Genomic DNA, 23,174 nt, shown 5'->3' with positions numbered 1-23,174 from the left:
AGCATCATGGAATGGACCGGGTCGGATTGTGCCAAAATGGGATCCGAATTCGCCCGCTTCGATTATTGAGTCTATTTTTTAATAAAAAATAAAAAAAATATTTCATCAAAGAATAATTTGATTGTCATAATTTGATGTTAATTAGGATTATTAAGTCGTGCTGAATGTGTTTATGATCGTTTCACAACTCGAATCCGAGACCTATCGTTTCACGACTCGAATCCGAGACGTATCGCTTCTTCGAGTCAGCTTTCAACACCGGCATTAGAGGAGGAGGAGGAGGAGGAGGAGGTCATGCTCAGGAACAGCAGCGGATCACCATTTCCCACAGGCTAATGTTTCTGATAGTTTAAGTGCTTCATCTCGCGATCTTGATCACTCGTAAAACACAAGACGGTTGCAGAATCGAGAGGCAGAGTTGCAGAAATGTGTTTTCTTCTTCTTTTTGCTTTGACAAAGAATCTCAATGATGAAAGAACAAAGAGAACGAATAAGACAGGGGGTCATGGTGAGTAGAGAGAGAGAGAGAGAGAGAGAGACGTCGGGAACTCAGGAGTCATGGGTAGCCATGGGCAAGGCAGGCCTCCCAGAACAGCCTAGCGCTCTCCGCGTCCGACGGCGCCGCAGCCGGCTCGTTCGCTCCTCGTCGGTCGTCCACCTTCCCCACCTCGTACTCGGGCGCGCGCTCCACCAGCCAGCATCTCCACGACACGCACCTTTCTTCCACCTCGCCTTTACCTAAGGCAGCACCGCCTTCGTCGTCGCCGTCGTCGCCGCCGCAGCAGGACTCCGCGTCGTCGCTGTCGTACGCCATGGTTTCTGAAGGCGCCATCGCGATCGCATCGGCGTCGGAGTCTCCACTTCCCTCCGAGATTCCTTCAGAGGATTCATCCTCCTCCGGAATCCAATCCATGCACCCGCAAAGGATAGAGAAAGAAGGAAACAGGCAGAGGTAAGCTATATACAAATATACATATCTACAAGGATTGGAGCATCGTACAACATTCTATAAAACGTGATGTTATATGTTGATGATTCAATGAATCCTTTTTTCCTCCCTCACCTAAATCTTTCGTGAGAGGTGTGTTGAAGACGCGAAGTGGAGGTAGGAAGGGGAGAAGGTGGTCGTGGGAAACGTGCGGGCAGAAAGAACTCGACCCGTCGGCAACGACCTGACAACTAGAAAGACGGAGAGAGTCACCGGTTGCCGGTCACGATCAGCCAAGTCTCGCTCGCAAAAAGAAGCATACTTCTAGAAGTCCACCAATACTGTGATTGATTCCTAGGTTTACATTTCGTGGGTCAAAGGTTAGCTTAGCTGTGCAACACAAACATTATCCGAGTTTGTGACCTGATCAATAGCCATCGCTTATAGTTGATGAAGACATCTTGACTACACCAACCACCGAGATTATATATATATATATGGCAAAATTCTCATGTACAACCTGGTCAACTGTGATGGCTTGCAGTCGCACCGACTGTAACTTTCTCTTTGCATCTTTTCCACAGATCAAATATAGTCGAAGACTGGCAACATCGTTGACATGCATCGTCACAAAGCACACAGCACACAGTGAGAGGACTCTGATTAAACTGAGGGATAGGCATAACAGTTGCTTGATCAGATGAATGAAAGAAAAGAAACTTCAGCTCATCCGAGGAACGTAGTTCTGCAATCAAATTTGAGGAACAAGAGCTTTGTTTCATGACTCAAATATAAGGGATATAAGCATCGAAAGATTTAAGACTCCAAAGCAGACTCAAACTCGAAAAAATCAACAGCAGCCATGGTAGAGCTTATTCACCAACATTGGTTTCTGTTTGTTTCATTTGAGAAGTTGTCAGGTTTGAAGATTATTTGGGTGGAAATCTGCGAGTTGCTGCGAAACTCTCAGTTGGTCTTCTGTGTTGGTAAAACCAAGAATGATAGATCTGTAGCATAAACTCGATGAAATGCAACTTAAAACCTGCTCTCAAGCAAGTATAAGCGGATGTACCGGCTTTGCTCTTTGGTTAAGTACACGACTTAGCTTCACTGTTGACTTCAAGACTGTTCTTGTGCTTTCTTCTGGATTAAGTGCACAAGGAGACAACACTCATGGCTCTAGAAGAAGCATCTCAAGGGCATGACGGATCCATACTAGGTGTTTCTCCTCCCTCCAAATCTAAGGTTTAGATTGTCATACATGCGCCCAACCAACACAAGCCTTGGATCATCTGCTGGTATCTCCCTTTCCTGAAAAAATCAATGAAGACATGCTCATAATTGCAAGTTGCAAAACCGAATCTGTTAACACTGTGATAGCACCAAGATAGATTCAAGGTTGCACAAGTTAAGAAAAAAGGCATCGGTCTTTTACTCGAGAATGACCGATGTATGGCCAGGTAGATAACGCTTCAAGGTGTATGAATCTAGTCGTTAGCTAATCCCAAAATAGTTTGGAATGTAGATATTAAATCTTACTGCTTCTGACATAAGCCTCTGAACCTTCCTAATTAATGCTGCTAAATCTTAGTGCTTCATGTATAGTCTGCAAAATTTCCTAACTAATACAGCACATATATCGGTAATGAGATGGTCTGTTACCTTTAAACCTTCATAATAGGCCTTCACTGCAGGAAGAGATGGACTGATCCTGCGGCTTTGCAAAAGATCCCATACATAATTGGCAGTAGTGTATCCACCCGTCTGTACAATTATGAGTTTGTATTAGTATATTCTCCAACACCACCAAGCCTACAAGCCTACCGTCTTTTTCAGGTAAAGACCCAAGACCGGATAATATGGATGGCAAACTCGCAGTGCAGCATTGCCAACAAAAAAACATGGAACACAAACTTGTTAGGTTGAATTATCTTAACAACATGATCATGACTCCAATATGAGGTATCACAAGAGCAAAAGCAATAGATGCAGACCATTTTAGTGGCTAAACATATTGCTAATTACCTTTTCTCCTGCTGCTGCAAGAAGAAGGTCACTTCCCATCTTCGGGTTCAAGAAGAATCCTCTTGCATACATTTTCTCCTATAAGATGATGAGATTAACTTTTTATATTAGAAAAATTACCTTATCGAATAAAATGGTTCAGAAGTGTTAAATCAACATCCAATATTTGAAGAATCAAATACCAGATTCTCTTGAGCAATTTGCATTCCTCTAGGAGTATATCCAACCATTGCTCCTTCAATCAAGGTCTGTACATTACACATTAAAAAAAAAACAAAAAGTAAAAGCTCAAGCAGAAATTTTATTAGTGACCACAAAGACTTGATTGTGTTGCGAGAAATGATCTAAATGCCACGATATGGCAGAATAGTGGATGTAAAAAGTGAAAATTGTTTCTTCATTCTTTCACTTCCTATGCCCTTTTTCTTAGATGGGTGAAATGGAAGTAACTGCAATCGTCGAATTGCTCCAAACAATTAGCAGGTATAAACTTAGTTTTGACTTTTGACAAAGTATGACTTAGTTTTATGCTTTGATATCCATATATTACGCTCCGTAAGGTTTGAACTTCAAGAGTAATAATGGTTTGGAAAGGTTTGTAACACTCAAAGAAGTCAGCCAAAGATGGAAAACCAGGTCAGGTAGAAGTAAAAGAAGTTGGAAAGGTATTCAACCTGCAATTCTGACAATTCAGGACAATGAAAATCTTATAGAACAATTAATGGAGAATCTGGGGATTGCAAACCTAAAACCCGCTTACTCTCCTATTTCTTCTGTCATCTCCTCCTTATTTTATCATGCATCCAAAACCTCACACTTCTTCCACTAGAACAAGAAATATCACATGGATATAGTAGTGAGTCCATACCTCACGTATCTGAATATGATAATGACAAAACCAAAGCATTTACATCAAGAGTTAAAAGGTGCTCACTGTATGGAAAAACACTTCCAGAAGGAGCTCACCAAAATATTAGTTTCTCATATAAACTTACCACATACAACTCAGCAGTTGGGGGTCTTGAGCTTGTATACTCTTCAAAGATCCTAACACCAGAGTCAATATCCTCACAATTGAAGTAACACCTATCCCCAAGGCCATTTACAAACATCAAAAATACCAGTCAGTACTCAGCTGCCAAGACTTAACCAAGAAATGCTTCAAAGCTACAAACACTATCCTTGTAAGCAAGGCATTCTCGCCAAGACTTGAAAATTTTCAAATGTCTAATACATATCTACTTGTGTCGGAGGAAGAGAAAATAATAAGCAAGCTAACCAAGATACTTTACACCAGTTAGACCAATCAAAATATATAGGATGAGGGTTAAGGTGCCACTTAAGTGACAACTAAAGAAAGACATCGAATTATAATGACCCTTATGTTGTAGCATAAAAAAAAAGAAATAAAGAGAGGCAAACAGGAAATGTAATCCATACATGGCACTGTACATTGTCATCTCGGACCATGTCATTGAACCCTCCATATGTGCAATATCATGCAAGCCTTGCAGGGTAGTGACATAAATGCATCCTCAGATGTGGCTGTATGAACTGCTTTCTAGAACAATCATATAATGGTACACTTCTTTTGATGTCATATATTGCTACAAGAAAAGATGGATTTATACCCAAGTCAAATAGGTCATGAGCATGCATTGTCGTAAAAGGTCTTCGAAGCTTCAACTGACTTGTAGATCAATCCACACAAGACTTAATTTTAACAAACCTCCTATGCATTTAAGTTATATAAGATTTACATCTAAATAAGGAAAAATAATCTTGATGAGCAAAGTGTTCATAATAGAACTTGTATTTCCCTTCAATTGCTCATCTCGATAGGATAGAATAATTTTCCACAATGTCATACTCCTTTCCAATTTATCTAACTTTGCAAAGAAGCATGGATCGCTCATATTTTGATTGAAACCCATAATTGCTAATGCTCCAGTTATTATGGCTTTTAGCATGTTTGTGATTTCTTGTTGCTTTAATATAACCTCACTACTTCTCACATAACTTCAAAGAACAGATCAATAATTTTCATCTTGCTCTGAGGAACATGTATGCGTACCAATGAAAGATCAGAAGAACCACTAGCTGTGATATTTACATGTACGTCCTCAACCTTCTATGTACTTGATCTTCACATAAAAGATAAAATATGCCCTTAGTTGTAAAGCAGCTGAACTAGTTTATAACATGTTTTAGCCACAATGTTGTATATAGTTTATTTAATCAACAGTGTTCTTCGCAGTTGATGAGGATGGACAATCTACTTTCTTCCAACATTATCATAGCATATAGTTTTGTCTCAGAAAGTAATCTTCTATATGGCCTCTCATCTATAGTAGGTTACAAAAAGAAACAAGAGCAGTGATATCACGGCTCCAGCAAAAGAAAAGGAAAAGCATCCATGAAATATGATTTAATTAAAAACTTATGATAATTTTGTCATTAGGGAAAAATCTATTAAAATGGTCGCAAGAAACTCCCTCCTTTCCACAAAATACAAACATCATTCTAAAATGTGCAATAACTAGTACTGGATCACAAGAAAATGGGGGGTAAATATTCAACATTTCTGTTAGAACCTAAATCAGGAATCGATTGTAATAACCATCATGATCAAGTCATGCAAGGTTAACCTGTCGGTCACACCAATATTCCTATAGCAAACAAAACAAAAATATCCTCCAACCAAACCTTTCAGTCAGATACCCTCAAATTAAGTATCTATCAGCCTAAGTATATGTGAAAGAGAATAGTTCACAATATGTAATAACATGTTTCAACAACAGATAGCCTATCACCTTTGCACCACAAAGAACAGCAGCTAACCACATTTAACTCCTTAGCCATGGGTTGCATGTCATGGTTAACCCAAGTTACAAGTGCCCGCACTGGACAAGTTCTGGAATCAAGAAACACATCTATGAATCCTGTTCACGGGAATGCTAGCATCATATGCTAAGGGCATTGGTCTTCCAAAACATATTTAAACCCACTTTTTCATAGAAACACAAGCTATTAAACTGACAATCACCTGTTTTGCAAACATAGGGGAGTCGAATTTACTCTAAAAATAGTATATTCTAGAAACACAGAAGCAGTAAGCAAAAGACAAAATTCAAACTATTCACCAGCTTACTCCATAAAATCAACAACCTAAAAACAAATAGCATGGCATCAGATGGTACTTAGACACTTCAAAATGTCTTCAACACCAAAAGATGTAATAGGATGGTGGCCATATATCTTGCAATACATCCTCAGAACTGTTTGATAAATGACTAAATAAATCTAAAACAATTTGTTGTGATTAAAAGGAATCTAACTGATTTATGATGACATTGGAACGTTATCAGGAACAATGTCTTAAAAAATAATTCCGGTAAACTAATAGTCAAATAAACCATATACATATATATATATATATATATATATATATATATATATATATGATTTAAGCACCAAATGTGGGCCATGCATGACCCTACAGTAGAAAGTGACCCTTGGCACCAAGATTGATGAAGAAAGTTAGATAAAGGTTGTGTACGTTTACCCTTCCAAGATCATATATTGGTAGGAGCCTTGTACACTGGGCCATTCTTTAGCACACGACCCTACAATCCATATTGGTGACTCTGGCTACAACTAATTAGGAGGTCAGGTACCAGTTTTGTTGTAATTAAAGGATAAATTTGGACTAAAAATTCTTTATCTTTTCCTGGAAAGTACTTTTTGTCTCCCGCACCCAAAATCCCATTCTAACCTAACCTTACAGATTAAAAAAATATCTTGCATAACATAGTACAATTTTCAAAAGCCTTCATAACTAACTGAAAACTGATAAATAGTCACTCTAGATTATCCCATAAAATGGATGTAATAATACAATTTTTATACTACCACAAGTTGGTTGAACATTATTTGCTAGAACCTGAGTGTTACATATTATTATCAAGATTTAACAGTTTTCTATAATGACAACAGTTTGATACTTTCATATTTCATCAAGTTTCAGTATAACAAGACAAAATTTAATTTGAAAAAGAACAATAAGACAAACTAATAGTAGTGCCAAAACAATCATCCACAATGCATCAAATCAAAGATCAGCATCACTATGACAGGATTATTACAATTATTTGATCCCAAGGATACAATATGTAAGCAGGAAGTCCATTATAAATTTTTTACTTACCTCATCGCTTGCATCACGATGAAAACATCATAGGAATAACCATCTCTTTTGATCGTATCAAGAAGTGTTTCCACTGTCTACCGGGAAAATAAAAAACAAATGATATTTAAGAACTAATATTGCAGCAAATTCCAATAAAAAAACTTCATATAGATTTAAATTGTACCTCTTTGCTCTTCAAATCTGCACAAGCATTCAAGGCTACATGATAGACTGTTAACTGTCTGTTTATAAATCCTCTTCTGTGCACAAATTCTGCAGTAGGAATGTTGTACAACTCTTCCTCTGACACATTCATCATAACATTCTCTCCACTGTCTGTTGAGGCTTCGATGGAAGACCACCCCTTTGATTGCTTGACAAGCTCAATAATCTTTTCACAAAAAAGGCAGAATAATACATTAATGTCCAATGTAACATATGTGAAAGGAAAAGACAAAACCTGCATCACATACTTTTGCAGTGGTCTCTTCAGTAGTAGGTAGCTTGTTTTTAAATGCAGTTATAAGTCCAGCATAGCAAAACTTGTTTAACCCAAGACCGGCAGCAGTCATGTCACGGACAATGGCATAGCTGTAACATAACTCAATAGTTTGCAAGCAGTCATCGTAGAGTAATTATAAATCCAAATAAAAAGGAGAGAAATTTAAGAATTAATTAGAGATAAATTTTACATCAAGATTTGCTTGTATAAGGGTTGGCCAGTGAAGAAACATACATAAGGTCACATTTCATTTGTCCATAATATCCAACCAACAGCATTAGCTATTGTAAGCAACATGCATGCACTAGACTTCCATTCACACCTGGACTAAATCTGTTTGTCCGGCAGTCTTATGTTTCAAACTTGTTAGTCTCAGTGATGATGTAGTTTCTAGATCCATGACCACTTACTAACCAAATACAAATATCACGGTGAACCAGCTACTAGTATATTCAGATGTATTGTGTGTTTAAAATGTCTCTACAAGACAGTGATGAACGTATTTTCTAGATCCATGACCACTTACTAACCAAATACAAATATCACGGTGAACCAGCTACTAGTATATTCAGATGTATTGTGTGTTTAAAATGTCTCTACAAGACAGTGATGAATGTATTTTCTAGATCCATGACCACTTACTAACCAAATACAAATATCACGGTGAACCAGCTACTAGTATATTCAGATGTATTGTGTGTTTAAAATGTCTCTACAAGGCAGAATCATTCCACTGGCTTCCAGTCCAGTTTATAAAGCAACCTGTAGACAGCTAGTAGGTTAATATATATCATGAATAGACATACACTTGGTCGGTCCGGCCTGTTGCTGCAAGAGCATTGAGGAGACAAATGTAGGTTTCACCTTTCAGCTTTACACTGTGCCTCTTCATTTCTTCCAAAAGCTTTTCCAAGAACAAAATAGAATCATCAAATGCGAACAATGTTTTGGAGGGTAATAAGTTACAAGTAGCAAACACAAAATCTTCATTACCTGCTAAGCCTTCCTGACATAAATCAGGAAACTTAGTAAGACAAGAAATTCATGGAAGCTGACAACAAAAGAAAAACTCACCTTGATCGCCGTATCAGAGCTCTTGCATTTCCCACAAGTTGATATCAAGAAGTTGTACAGATTAACCTGTTGAAATTTTATTAAAATTTCAACTCCATTACCTCCAAAGCTTAACAAACCCCTAAACCTAAGATCTCGAGGAGTTACAGTCATCACAACTCATTGAACAGACAACAATAACTAACAAATAAGAAGAGGAAGTCTTAAAAGGAACTGACATCAGGGGGCAAGCCCATGGCTTTCATTTCATCCCGAAAGAAGAAGGCATCCTGGAGCCGACTCCCCTTCATGGTGCCGACGATAAGGGCGTGGAAGGTGTCCCGCACCGGCTGGACTCCATCCAGCATCATATCATCATACACATCCCTCAACAAGTATCCTCTAAAACATACGTTACAAATACCATGAGAATTAGTAAAAGCACAGCATCGAGTGACACAGGAAATGAGGGAAACAAGCGAGCTTGCCTTCGCTGGGCGATGAGGGATCCGATGACAGTGTTGTACTCGGAGACATTGCTGGCGTAGTTCCTCTTCGCGTACTCCGCCGTGTCCACCGAGAGAGGCCGGGATTTGGTGAGCAGAGCCAGGAAGCGGCCACGCCGAGCTACTTGAATCGAACAATGGGACATCGGGGAGGACGGATTCAGCTTTTGATGTGAGATTCAAGCAAAAACCATCACAAAAACGAAGCAAATTCGCATCTGAATCGATTAGGGGATCGATTTACCGCTACTGGGGAAGCTCTTCAGAATGTTCATGGCGAATCGGTCAGGGGAAAGCGAATGAGACCTCCGTTCCTCCCCCGATCGCAGTTTCCTTCGCTCTCGTTTAACTATGCAGGCCGGTTTGATTAAGACAGACAAAAAGGGTCGAGTTAGGGTTTTGACGAATGGGGATTTACGAGGAAAGAAAGTTTTCGATATCATCCCTCACAAGTTTTGTAATTACATAAAAATTCCTGAAACGTTGAAATTACTCCAAATATCCGAAACATTTAGTATCGAAGAACACGACGAAAGAATGTAATTAAGTATTGAAGAGTATCATAAAAGATCAATAGATTAATTCTCACTTTTCTTAATCCGATCAACTATCTAAACACACTTGAAATTTAAAATTATATACCAATTTAAAATAAATAAGAAAGTAAAAAATGTGCTTATATGTAAATATGTGTGTGTAAAAGAAGTGTGAGTAATCCAACTAATAAAACAAATTATCATATAACTCCTTGAAGTAATTACTATTTTGTATGCATTCAGGTGGGATGATCCTACAAAGTCATATGTCAACTTGAAGATGATCAAATCTAACTTCATCAATAAGAATTTGATTCAGGTTTATATTTGATTGTCTCACTGCAAATGTATGCATCTATGGTTACCTTTTCCATGCAGCTTTATACAGTACTCAAAAGACATGATATATTTCAACATCATGCAGCAGCTGTTCATCTGATGATGATCAAATTTGGATACTTTCTTTTTGTGCTATCTTCCATTTCCAAATGCATGGAGAAAAACCGAAAAGCATGCTCATAAAATACAAATATTGAATATACAGCAAAGGTACTTCTGTATGTAAATCATACATCCTTTGAAAGCATAGAGATACACACTTGCTAGCAATTGGTAGTCGATACAAGCGAATAGATCCTGCTAAGATCTCGACAAGATCCAATATACATGCACAAAGATACTAAAAATATGTGTTGATCATGATACAAAGTGGCAAAATTATACTAAATTCTGGAGCTTTCCGTAGTCAGATATGTGTCTATCCGTAAGGCACCGAGTACTGACTATACCAGGAGCAATTTGATTTTATCTTGGAATAATGATTTTTTTGGATTATTCCCACTCGGGGACACTACGTTCGACCGGTGAACCAGGAACAAATGGAACGAAACCCCGGCCACCAAACATTGGACGCATGAACGCGTCGTCAAACTTGCGCCAATAATGATGAACAGAGCGGGATGGTGTTGTCAGAAGCATTCGGAGGTTCGTTGGGCGAGGTATACATTGCGCTGCTTCAAGCTCGGATCCCTGACCATTGCCTAGTAGCGGAGAAAGGAAAGACTTTGGACTTGAGGGCTCAGATGAAACACTCAGAGATCTGGTGAGGTGCTTTGAGTTTGGAGGCAGCAAGAAGTAAATAAGAGGCTTGGTCATCAAACCAAACACCTAAGCAAACAACAAAAGCATCAGCAAATAAAATTTAAAATACAAACATAATAGAACAATCAAACAACAAAAATTTGATGTGTTTTTGTGGTCATCTTAAAGAAGACAATTTCACATATTCATTTTTTTTTTCTTTAGCGGAACAAGAACAGATCAGAAATCAAACCCAGTTAACAAGACATAAGCTCCTCACCGACATGATCTCTGTACAAAGGTAGGATACTACATCCAGCATATTTATCATTTGCTTTCAAGGGTAGATTGAATGAAGTATATAAGATACTCTAGACAAAAATACTCATAGCAGATCCCAAATGATGGTAAGTTAAAGTTACATAAGTAAATAATTTTTTTATCTTAAAAAAAAAAGAACCATCACTTAGAATTTGTATCATAGGAGCATTGCATTAGACAAATGAAGTTCATTTCAACATAACGATTATAACAAAGTTAAGTGGATCTTTTCTGGCAGAGAAAGCAAACCCAAAGAGAATAGATGAAACATACTAGGGGAAGCTTTATAGCATTCAACATCCAACAGCTGAAAACCAATACATAGTTATAACAAAGCCAATGCTGCAATTCAATAATTGAGCTAGTATCACACTGTTCTAGGACCAGGCCTCTGGGAGATGGAACATATCTTACCATTGTACTGAAAAGAACAACCGTGATGGTACTGGTGATCATAAATGCATTTCCACGCTGCTGAGTATGACCAGATCTAGTGAACTGCAGAAGTAGCATTTATCACTTTATCAGCATAAAAATCTTGCAAGTTGTTTGACAAGCAATAATCTATAACATGATATATACTTGCAGAATATGCACAGTACTTGACATGTGTATATCATAGTACTTCTCAGTATGTAAACATAATTTGATGCCAATATAATCAACTATCTAAAAATTTAAGAAAAAAGGATGTATAAGCTTGCGAGTACAATCTGATGTTCCAACTGAATCTATTCCTAATTTAAATGATAATATTCCATTTCTCGTATTCTGTTTCAATCTAGAAATGGTTCACATAGAGAGAATAAGCTTGGAACATAGTAATGCTTATTCAAGTCAGGCATGGGATAGAATTTTTGGGTAGCCATCTGTGACATGGTGGGGGCAAGTCTTGCCTAACACCTTATATTTACTATTCCAAATCCTCCATGTTTCATTGTCATATTCTGAAACTCACCTTTTAACAAGTGATACAAGGCCCACATCTAGATTTTACATGGTAGCATGGCACTTGGAATGCACCATTTGTTGAGTTACATCCACCATGGTGCACAAAGACCACGTGTGCTATGAAGACACGTACTAATCCAATTTGCACCCATTTGTTTCACAATGATGATTTTGTTCTAAAATTTCAAATATTTCCATTGTTTTCGTAATTTGCATTAGCAAAGTTCTCTGCTACCAAAAATTTTAAAAGAGGATTAAAATGAAAGCAAAGACAGACCCCTTCAAGCAAAATCCCTGCTTCACAGCTAACACAATATATAGATAACATCAAACAATTTATTGTAGCCTATCGAGACTACAGCAAGACTTTAACCAATAATATATTTATTTTTACCTACTGAGATGCCAAAGTATACAATGTTGTACTAACACACACAGTAGATCCAAGAGGGTACCAATACAGGCCAGTATTTGACATTTTAAACCTTGACCAATAAAACCTGCTTTTGCTTTTAAAAACCAAGAACAAAGGATAAATTTTCTCTTGATTTTCGAATTTAAAAGAGGAAGCGAAGACAATGAATGCCCATGCAATTGACGATAATTATGAAACAGTAAAAGAATTCTTCTTGCGCTAGAAAATAATAGCTATCCATTTTATTGATGCAAGATCATGTTGACCTGATTGTAAGCAAGTGCAATTGATACCGCGCCTCTCATAAGACCTGCCCACCAAATTATAACCTGTTGGTAACCCAAGACATGTCAATAGACTTGAGATGCAAACAAATGGTCCAAAATAAGCAGAGTAAATAAGAGTCGAAAAAGTTACTTGTTGCTTGAAGGTAATCTTGTCATTCTGAGATTTTTTAAACAAATTGGAGATGAAGGACAGTGGAAAGACAAAAGCAGCTCTGCCAACCAATACCAAGCCTAGCAGAATTGAGCTCACTCCAAGTGATTTTCCTGGGCTGTAGAGCAGGAGACATGGTTAGCTACCCAGGTAATCAATCACATAGCATTAACAAACCAATGTATGCAGAAAACACAGATAATATATGTTTTGAGCTTTTTTTCTGAAATTGATGATTGAAGAAAGGAAATTTTTAAGGTACAATTTTGTATTAGGTACCCATCATAAAAAAAATTATTTAGTATAAAGTTTGGACTGACACATGATGGCAAAAGTCATATTTTTTTCACACTCTTAATACCTGTAGGAGCATAGATTAGCAATAAAAGGTTGATATCATGCTCAGAAAAGGCTTCTTTTGAACCAAAATTTTCTTGTAATTTAACTTTTCTTATAATTGAATGAACCAAAGTTATTTATTTCAATAGATCCAGAACATTATAAAAAAATAAGTAATTTTGATCATAAAAGGACATAATGGATTGAAATATAACAATTAGGAATTGACAAAAATATTGGCATCTGCTAGTCAATGAAATAAAAAGCTGAAAGAATCATGAAACTGTATTGTTCTGTTCTATAATGACCTGTATGACCTATGCAAAACATGTTGTGATCAGAAACATAGCGAACCTGTCACTGACAAATTTCCACTTCTCAATGTCTAATGCATCCGTTCCAACATAGAGAAAAAGAAAAACTTCAGCAATAAATGACAATGTTGCAAAGGCATGCCTGAAAAGACGAGCAATAAAAGGTCAAAAAAATTTAGTCTTTTATACAAGCCTGAAATGGAGATAGCTTAGGACGAGAAGCAGCAACATATGCTGATAGTTACAGAAAAAAACAATAATAATGTACTTTGTGGTGATCCTAGAACTCTCTGTCACATTATGCCAGGTGTAGTGTGACATTACTATTCCGCAGAAGAATACTGTAAGAATTCCGCTTAAGTTCAACAACTGCAAGACAAATCAAGGTTTAGAAGCAATGATCTCAGTCTAATCTCAACCAAATCCAGCATACTGGAGATGTAAGAAAACTGATGTTTGCATGGTGATTTTGAAGAGGAAACTCACTTCAGCCAGCATATAGGAAAGGTAAGCCATGAGTATCATAAGAGCAACTTCTCGATCAGTTGAATGTCTGGATAGGGGTCAGAAGCAAAAGCAAGCAAAGATATATTTAGAGCAAGACCAATTTAGGATATTTTATTTACAATCAGATCAAGTTCTAAAAAAACACAGCAACATTCAATTGAACCTTTAATCCTCTACAATGGTGCTATGCTATGAATACTTTCCTACATGTGGAAAATATGTGAAAAACGGAATAGAGAAAAGTATGACTTTCTTTTCACAAACCTGCCAAAGTACAATTTTTTAATAATATAAGCACTAAGCAATCCTGTCTGCAAGCCAGAGGGAAACATATCAGCCAAAAAATATAACCAGTAAAGCAGCAGACATGTTCATAATAAATTATCACTGTTCACTAATCAAAACTTACAAGTGCTCCAAGCAAGGTGCTACTAGCAAATAAATAAAAGAAGTTAGCAACAAATTTCAACAGAACTGTGGCATCAACATGAACCAGATCAAAATTCTGGAGTGCATTAAAAAGCACCACTGATGTAGCATCATTTACAACGCCTTCGCCAAAGACCAAGCTATAGAGCAAAGGTGTCTCGTCCTGGTTAAGCACCTGATTTTCAAGTAACAAAAATCTGGAATCAGTTATGTTTTGCCTCATATAAGAAACATGTAAATCATATCTGCTATAATTGAGAACCTGCAAAGTGCACACAGAATCTGTTGCAGAAAAGATTGCCCCAATTGCTGTATAAACAAGAAAAAAAAAAAATGAACAATAGCAAGAGCAAGAGAGCAGTCAGTGAAATTATGTATAGTATCAAGCAAAGAGTGCACTGCAAGAGTATTTACCAAGATAATCTCCGACTTCTAGTGCACCTATATCCATTTTTTTGAAAAATTCCACGGCACCTGAACCAAAATTGAGGTCAAGAATGAAGTAACCTGACCGTGTAAATTTTGTTGCATTCACAAAATCAAAAGAGAGGAAGGAAATGCATGATCCTGATCATGTAAATGTACATAAACTATTCAAAGAGAAGAAACTATTGCTGAAATTCACAGGAATATGTTGATTGCCTAAAAATTGAAGGCAGATAAAGAATTTAAATACGAATTTATTATAGAGACATGTAAAATCACTTCTTAGATCCTGTATTAGGGCATAGCTTCCCTGTGAGATACTTAAGATACTACCACCAAAGTTCACCAACTTAACCACAAGCTAGAACTTGATCATTTAACTGTATGCTTCAATTTCTTGCTCATAAGAGTCCTATTAGACTTTTTTAGGGACAGGACCAGCTGATAATCTTCAACCATAACCTAAGTCAATAAAAAATGATAACCCTTCACGTTAGTTCTACAGTGACTCTAGATCAGCAACACTGATGTTTTTGGATGTCTCGATTGTCTGTTAGGTTAGTTTTGTTTCCAATCCATTTTAGCAAATTATTATCAATGAGTCACTTACTAACCATAAATGATGAAAAAGAGAAGCTAACATCATGATTTTCCCTTAAAATACAGCAACATGTATAACTGAAAAATCCAGTTCACAACTTAGAAAATGCAACTATTTGAAGAAGATAATGTGATGTCCAAATGACGGAGACAAGCTTGTGCATGTCAACTCATGTAAATCCTTGTTTCCTTACCAAGTGAGATTATGACGAAGGAGATCAATGTCCCAACTGCACCAAACAGCATAATTGTAATAAAGTTGCGGAAGAACTGTTTTTTCTTTACTTGGAACCTGGTCCACAAGCAAACAAGTTTCTTTTTTAAATATATTTGACATAGCCATTTTTTCTCGAAAATCTAAGAGTTTAGTTAATCTAAGTGTACTTGCAGAAAAAACAAGAGACAAGACACATATGATGGAGCAAGAAGGGGCTTGAACTTGGTTAGCTATACAAGGTTAAGTCACAATAACGGTAATAATAACCATAATCCATAGTGGCATATGATAAATATAAATCCAAAGGAAACAACAGAATCCTGATAATTTTAAGAATATAATATGAAAAGCAAGTTTCTAGTAGTTGAAGTGGATTATTGACTAGCTAATAAAATGAAAGGCATGTGCCTTAATAACCTTAAGTTCCCAATTCTAACACGTTGGTAAGAAGGCTGAAGTTGAAATTAAATTGAAGTCTGTAAAACAAACAAAACATGAATTATTTATATTGAAATGATGCCAGATGGTTAATGAACATGGTCCAATTTTTTCTATATTACTTTTGCCAACAGATGGCTAACAGTAAATGTTTAATGAGAAAAACTGTGATGATTAGTATTACCACCAACGATCAATGTTTCAAACTGAATACTGCAAAAACCATATATTATAATATAATTGGCTTGAATCAGGCTATTTTGCATGAAACTTGGGCCTTTGTTGGTTGAATTCTGTTCAGCCTACATTCACACTCACTCACCTTAGGAACAAGTCATTTTGTAGCCGCATAAAGCATCAACGCCACTGCTGCTTCTCAGCACTGGAGACAGGATCGGAGAAGAGAACGGATGCCAAACAGGAGGCTGCATCACACACGTCTTTATATCACATTGCTCTATACCATTAATTTTTCTTGTGGGAACATACCTGGTGCCACACACACTAAAATTCTCGTGCCACAGAAGGAACATGAACCGTGCCACTCAAGGACCAAATCCTCAAATCTAGTGAGATTTTAAGACCATGATTACCACACTACAAGAAATAAAAAGTTGGACCTGTATACACAAACTTTGTCATCTACTATTGTTAACTTAGACTTGAGCTTTCTGAGACATGTCTCTGCACCCACTCCATGCAAGTAGCATAATTGCTTTCCACTTGGATCTTTGAAGATGATAGGAAAGCTAAGTTGTGGACCATCCATGTAGACTACATGTGCAAGCTGGGCCACATGTGAAGTCCTAAAAAGGATAACAACTAGATGGTCTGTTCCTAATATTTGACGTTTGGCATTTCAGCCAAGTGGCTAAGCCATATTCATGCAAGTAATCAGGCTTAGGCTACTGGAGCCATGACAAAAATAGTCAAAATTCACGTGTTAGAATGACAAATGAACTCATCTTCATCATCACTGGGACAAAGGATCAAATGCTTTAAATAAAAATAAATAAATTGTGACCATCTTTGCTAATTTAAGATATTCAACAAGTTTTAAATTGTGACAACACTAGCTTGTTTGGACAGACATTTAAACTGTGTTCGATGGATCTGCCAGCATGATATCAAATCTCAATGTTTACTTCAGCAATTTATCATCTATACTTAGTGTGAACACTGCTAAGACTCCAGTAAGATCAAACAATGCTTGATATAATGATGGGACTTGCCAGCCATTGGCTCAATGCAGATTTGTTCATGTTGTTATCATACGAAGATATATGCTAGGAATTGGTAAATGAACATGGTAGATATGCACTGACAGTATGCTCAGTTGCATTTACAAGATGGGCATCCTTGATTCTCACTATCTCGTTAATCACTTTTAGATTGGATATTTCACTGAAGAAGTATGAATACCTTTCTCCTGCTTCATCAAACACCTCATATCACAAGACATTATCAATGCCACGCATTTCACGATATAAAATAACTCTTTTAACCTAGTTGTCAGTACCTACATGAATTAGTCAGAGTTTCCCATAGATTTTGTGTTTGAAACAAAAGAAGTGTTCCTCCTGAAACCAGAACAAACACAGCCCTCAGGGAAGGTAGCACAAGAATTGACTGGAGGATTCGTTTCTTTTATTTTCTCCTGGAACTTTTATTCCCACTTAGCTAGATTAACAAGAACAAATTTGGTTAGATATACAATATCAAGTGAAACTAAAGAAACTACCTAATAGTGTGATTCATAAAAGTAATAACACCTTGTTCATGTCTGAAGCAAAGAAATTTTATCCAACATACACAGCTAATGAACAGAGCAACGGAGTAACAGTTCAACTAACCCAACATCACAATCATAGTTCATCTGAAAAAACCAACCTTGACGCAGTTTAACTCGATGAGATGAGCAAACCTACAGATCACCTGTTTGGGGGCAGTAGAAGGAACAAGTCGAATCGATGTAGCACAGGAGAACATACCCGGCATTGAAAATTATCGGTGGGAGGACGTAGATGAAAAAGAGATCTTCACTGAACACCATTATATGAGAGTTGTTCTTCCCTCGTGTGGCGAGACGAATTACGAAGCCGGTGCACAGACCCTGCGATCAAATCCACCCCGATTCACCTCATCTCTTGGGGCCAAAAACCAGAAAGATCCCATCTTACCCCAACGGAACAAGAAAAAAACAAGCGGAGACTCACGATGATCAAAGCAGTAATGGACTCATTCATCCACCGGTTCTCCTCCAGCAGGTGGCCGATCACGATGCAGGCGCAGATGAGCGTCACGAAGATGTTGATCGACACCACCGACGCGTGATCGGAGGCCTCGAGTCTCGAGAGCCCCAGCTTCATCATCACCGCTCCCCAACCGAAGGCCATGGCATTCCCCCCGGCCACAACACTCCCGACAAAGATCTCAGCGTAGAAGGAGATGCGAATCCAACCTCGGCTTCTTGGCCGCGAGGAGATGGAAGCTGTGGGCTGCTGTCAATGATTATAGAGGGCATATATGCACGGCCAATTTTAGCTTCCGGAATCCGTCCGAGGCAGAATGTGTTTGCTGTCCTCTACGTTGCAGTTGATCCGCTGGCTTGTCACGTGTCCACAATGAGGCATCGGGACACGTTCGTGGTTGTCATTTTTTCGCTAATATTTTTTTATTATTTATTTTGAAATATATATCTATTGAAATGGCTTTTGAATCCTTATTTTGTATATATGTTTGTCGATAAATAGAAATTTAATTTCTTTTTATTATAAAAATAAAAGGAGAAAAAGGACATCGATCACGAGATTTCCGGCACGGTGAGTTGGAACGTCTGACTCGGTGGCGGCAGGCGTGCAAAGTCTGGAAAGTGGCATTTCTTTTATTATGTTCATTTTTATCATTATAAACGTCAATTAAATTTTATATATATATATATATATATTAATGATTAATAATGAAAGGAAAAAGAAGATGACATTATTCACGAGATTCTCGGTATGAAGCGATGCAAGTTTGACACGATGGCGGCTTAGCTGTTCGAAGTTAGGAAGTAACAATTTTGACCATATAAATTTTAATTAGCTATATATATATATATATATATATATATATATTCAACGCAACGTTTGTAGTATGAGATTATAGAAGATTGATGGCATGACGGCTGACGTGCAAAGTTTAAAGATTGATGTTGCAAATTTATCAGTTAGTTATTCTTAATATTTTGATCCTTATATTTTTAAAAAAATTATATTCGAATTCTTATATTTATGAAAATAAAATATTTAAATTTATTCTTTTGTTAATTTTGCTAACATAAAAAATATTACGCATGCGAAAAATGATACTAAAACAAGATTAGAAAGATAATTTTATAATTTATTTTTCTTTCTATAACTTATGTGTTTTCTCCTTGAGAAAAAGTAGAGTAATTAAATAGTACTATTTGTCTAATTTTATTTCCTAATAAAATTTATTTTTCTTTTTTTATTTTTTTCTTTGGATAGTGAGAATATACTATGAAATTACCTTTTAAATCTTATTTTAATATTTTTTTATATGTAATAATATGTGTGATATTTTTAATTAACAGAGTCGACGTCATAAAAATAAATGAGATTAAATGTTTTACTTTTATAAATATAAAAACTCTAATATAATTTTTGAAAGTAAAAAAATCAATATACTAAAAATAACTAAGATAATATGTAATTAATCTTAAATTAATATTCATAGACAAAAACACATAAATATTATGTGGACAATATTTCGTAACTTCAAAACTAATAAAAAATAATTTTATGATTTTATAATATATATATATATATATATATGCTAAACTTGAATTTAAAGATGGTAATCTTGATGTTACAAGTTAACGAGGTAATTATAGATTACTTGTGTAATTAGTTATCCTTAATATTTTGATTCTTATATTTTTAAAAATTATATTCAGATTCTTATACTTATGAAAATAAAATATTAAATCTTATTCCTCCTCATGCTATCGATTTTGTTGATAAAACGCATACGAAAAATGATGCTAACAAAGGGGTAAAAAGATAATTTTACAATCTATTCTCATCGATATTAATTTTTCTTTCTATAACTTATGTGCTTTCTTTTTCTATGGAATGCTTTACTTACAAAACCAATAAGTACAGAGAGAAAAGTGGAGTAATTAAATAGCATTATTTGTCTAATTTTGTTTCCCAACAAAACTCATATATATATATATATATATATATATATATATATATATATATATATATATATATATATATATATATATATATATATATATATATATTCTTTGGATGGTGAGAATAGACTATGAAATTATCTTGTAAACTCTATTTTAATATCATTTTCTGTATGTAACTGATATTTTTATTAAGACGATATAAGAATAAATGAGATTAAAATTTTACTTTTATAAGTATAGAAATTTTAATATAATTTTTGAAAGTATAAGGATCCAGATATTAAAAATAACTAACTATAACAGATAATATATAATTAATCTTAAATTAATATTTATAGACAAAACACATAAATATTATGTGGACAAGACGTTATAATGATCTATTAGTAACTTCAAAACTAATAAAAAATAATTTTATGATTTTATAATATCTATATGCTAAACTTGAATTTAAAGATAAATATTTATTTTAGGATGTTTCCTTAAATAAAAATAATTTTAGGACTTTTGCTTATGGGATCGCTTAAGCGTTTCCCCGCTCACGCTGGTGTTCGTTTCGTCCCGGCGAAGCATCCAACGGCTCGGATGTCTTCGTGGTCACGCATCTCAGTTTAAGACCGTTCATCTCGTGATCCGAGCTGGCTTCAAAGTCGAGGCGGAGGAGCGCCTCTTCACTTTCTCGACTCTTTCATACGGTGAGGCTTTCCACGGACGGCAGCCTCCCCTGGCCCTCCGCCGATCGGACGGCGATGTTCCCCGATGGGCCGTTGGAGTTGCAACCTGATAATTGTCCTGTCGAGAAGGTCCACATCGATCGGACGAGTGCTGGCCCCAGATTTGACACCCCATTGTGCGTTTGGACCTTAAGGTGACATGACATTTCTATCGTTTATCTTCCAATTAGTAATTCGTGATATGTAATCCGATCATTTTGTCAAGCGATCGTGTTCCATCGGCTGGGTTCATGGAACTTACAGGAGAGTATGGATTTTAGGTTTAACTATTTCAGATTTGCAAGACTTCAGCTTTGTTGTCGGTCAAGCCCTTGGAATCGAGGTGTCGTTGCCGGGGTGTTGATCAGTGTCTCGCAGACCGGACGTCGGTTGATGGCTCGCCGTCGGGGTGCTGGTCGACGACTCAAGGTCGGAATGCTCGAGGGTGACTGCTTTCCTGCATGGATGGCCTAAAAATATTGAGGAACTGAGTCAGCACGGCCCGGTCCACGGGTTGATGTCGGGAGTCTTCGGTCGGCTGAGCTGATCGCCAAGGTCGATCAAGCCCTTGGAATCGAGATGTCATTGCCAGGGTGTTGATCAGCATCTCTCGGTCCGGACGTCGGTTGATGGCTCCTCGTCGGGACGCTGGTTGACGACTCCAAGGTCAGAATGCTCGTGGCTTGAGGGTGGTCGCTTTCCTACAAGGATGACCTTCGTCGGGTGATTGTCGATTGTGACCCCTTCGACGAGCAAGTCAGTCGTGGGTTGATTTGTTTTGCCTCCCCCTGGATCGGATGCCGGCCAGGGGCTTTTATATTACTGTACGAGTGTCGATCATATGCGGGTTTTACGTGACGGTCGATCCTCGAGGGGTGAGATGGTATCTTTGTGCGACCGTCGTCTCGGAGCATGCGTAACGACGCCATGAGACACCGTCCTGGGCTTTTCGGGATGAGACATACCGAGCAACACCTTGGTACGGATTCTGGCTTGACGTTTGAGGGTGCTCCTCTTGCTGACTTGATTATAGCATGGCATGGCATCGATCGTGACGTGGCCTGACCCCAAAATATATCTTATCAGTATGAATTTTAGGTTTAACTATTTCAGATTTGCAAGACTTCAGCTTTGTTGTCGATAAGTAGTGTCTTCTTTTCCTATTACCTCCTCATAGTGTGCATTTGAAACTTCTTACAAATTGCCTAACTAATTGTGCTAAATTAGTGAGATTTTTTCCTTTTACTTTGTAAATAAAACAGAGTAGTCAGATGGTTTGAAATGTAGATTCTTTTCGAAGAACTGTGGAAATGGTTTCCACTTCCAAGTTCAATGCTTCAGACTGAAACTCTCTTTTATTCTCATGATCTTCTTTATTCTTGAACCAAAAACATGCTGATTCTAATCCACCCTGCACTTTGGAAGCATTCAATATCCTTCAAACTTTTTAGGGAAGAAGCAAAATACTATCAAATATGTTTCTTCATTGTAAATTTTCACATGGTATTATGTAATGAAGGCTTGTCTGATAGGATTGGATAGTGAGAAAGCCAATTCTTTACCCAAGTCAGGTGCAATGAGTCATGCAAGAATGTTAAATGCATATAAAGATTTGTAGTTACTTGTGTTGATATGGCTATGATACAGATGCATGAGGTATACAGATTCAGATAAGGTTTTAGGTAGATACAGATATCCATATTGCATGAATAATCTCTCTCAGGAAAACCTCAAAGCAAATGTGAACAAATAGGAGGAAGAAAAGAATAGTGTGAGAGGTTAATATAGGCAAATTCAACATTGAGATAATCAATAGCTCAAAGTCTTATCTCTCTTACTTGTTTACAGAAATTTCTGATAGCAAAACTACAAATATGCAGTAGACTTATTGTTGGATTGTGTTGTGATGGAGCCAGAGCTACTAGATCTGGAATTTCTACTGTCTTCTTGCTAGGTTTCAGTCCTTTTCTCACATCTCAATTATCCTCTTCAATTGTACTTTAAATTGGAATCCTATAGTACAGTTTGACCATCTGC

At 36.9% G+C, this 23,174-nt stretch overlaps 2 protein-coding genes across 5 annotated transcripts; both read right to left on the bottom strand.

Moving 5' to 3' along the window:
• Positions 1-1,633: 1,633 nt before the first annotated feature.
• LOC103993656 (pentatricopeptide repeat-containing protein At4g35850, mitochondrial) lies at positions 1,634-9,606 on the bottom strand. 2 transcript variants are annotated; one of them, XM_009413805.3, is made up of 13 exons: positions 9,448-9,606; positions 9,186-9,324; positions 8,937-9,099; positions 8,719-8,784; positions 8,451-8,548; positions 7,616-7,733; positions 7,327-7,533; positions 7,161-7,237; positions 3,949-4,039; positions 3,136-3,201; positions 2,954-3,031; positions 2,591-2,692; positions 1,634-2,239 (listed from the first exon to the last, which is right to left on the bottom strand). In XM_009413805.3, exons 1-13 carry the CDS (start codon positions 9,476-9,478, stop codon positions 2,144-2,146), a joined length of 1,332 nt encoding a protein of 443 aa, XP_009412080.2. In that variant the 5' UTR covers positions 9,479-9,606; the 3' UTR covers positions 1,634-2,143. The 2 variants fall into 2 exon arrangements, with proteins under 2 accessions (XP_009412080.2, XP_009412079.2); XM_009413804.3 differs by having other exon boundaries at positions 9,186-9,327; positions 9,448-9,597.
• Positions 9,607-10,232: 626 nt separating this feature from the next.
• On the bottom strand, positions 10,233-18,738 carry LOC135582196 (sodium/hydrogen exchanger 1-like). Of its 3 annotated transcripts, none has more exons than XM_065120072.1 (14): positions 18,431-18,738; positions 18,206-18,327; positions 15,754-15,851; positions 14,948-15,007; positions 14,796-14,842; positions 14,514-14,708; positions 14,369-14,415; positions 14,084-14,150; positions 13,866-13,966; positions 13,638-13,739; positions 12,924-13,062; positions 12,773-12,835; positions 11,555-11,638; positions 10,233-10,906 (listed from the first exon to the last, which is right to left on the bottom strand). In XM_065120072.1, exons 1-14 carry the CDS (start codon positions 18,608-18,610, stop codon positions 10,571-10,573), a joined length of 1,641 nt encoding a protein of 546 aa, XP_064976144.1. In that variant the 5' UTR covers positions 18,611-18,738; the 3' UTR covers positions 10,233-10,570. The 3 variants fall into 3 exon arrangements, with proteins under 3 accessions (XP_064976144.1, XP_064976145.1, XP_064976146.1); XM_065120073.1 differs by having other exon boundaries at positions 14,598-14,708; XM_065120074.1 differs by having other exon boundaries at positions 16,537-18,327; positions 18,431-18,458.
• Between the last annotated feature and the right edge of the window lie 4,436 nt (positions 18,739-23,174).

The sequence above is a fragment of the Musa acuminata genome, chromosome BXJ2-8 (assembly GCF_036884655.1).
Source record: "Musa acuminata AAA Group cultivar baxijiao chromosome BXJ2-8, Cavendish_Baxijiao_AAA, whole genome shotgun sequence".
Lineage (NCBI taxonomy): Eukaryota > Viridiplantae > Streptophyta > Magnoliopsida > Zingiberales > Musaceae > Musa > Musa acuminata.
The sequence above is the reverse complement of the archived record's forward strand: the minus strand, read 5'-3'. Positions and strand labels throughout refer to the sequence as shown.

Coding starts and splice junctions, on each gene's coding strand:
- LOC103993656 (XM_009413804.3), bottom strand. CDS start 9,478: ATGAACATTCTGAAGAGCTTCCCCAGTAGCG. Junction 8,549..8,718: donor GCTCTGATACGGCGATCAAG/GTGAGTTTTTCT, acceptor TTCTTGGAAAAG/CTTTTGGAAGAAATGAAGAG. Junction 7,534..7,615: donor CTGAAGAGACCACTGCAAAA/GTATGTGATGCA, acceptor TTTTGTGAAAAG/ATTATTGAGCTTGTCAAGCA.
- LOC135582196 (XM_065120072.1), bottom strand. CDS start 18,610: ATGGCCTTCGGTTGGGGAGCGGTGATGATGAAGCTGGGGCTCTCGAGA. Junction 14,416..14,513: donor GCACCTTGCTTGGAGCACTT/GTAAGTTTTGAT, acceptor TCTGGCTTGCAG/ACAGGATTGCTTAGTGCTTA. Junction 12,836..12,923: donor AGATTACCTTCAAGCAACAA/GTAACTTTTTCG, acceptor GGTTACCAACAG/GTTATAATTTGGTGGGCAGG.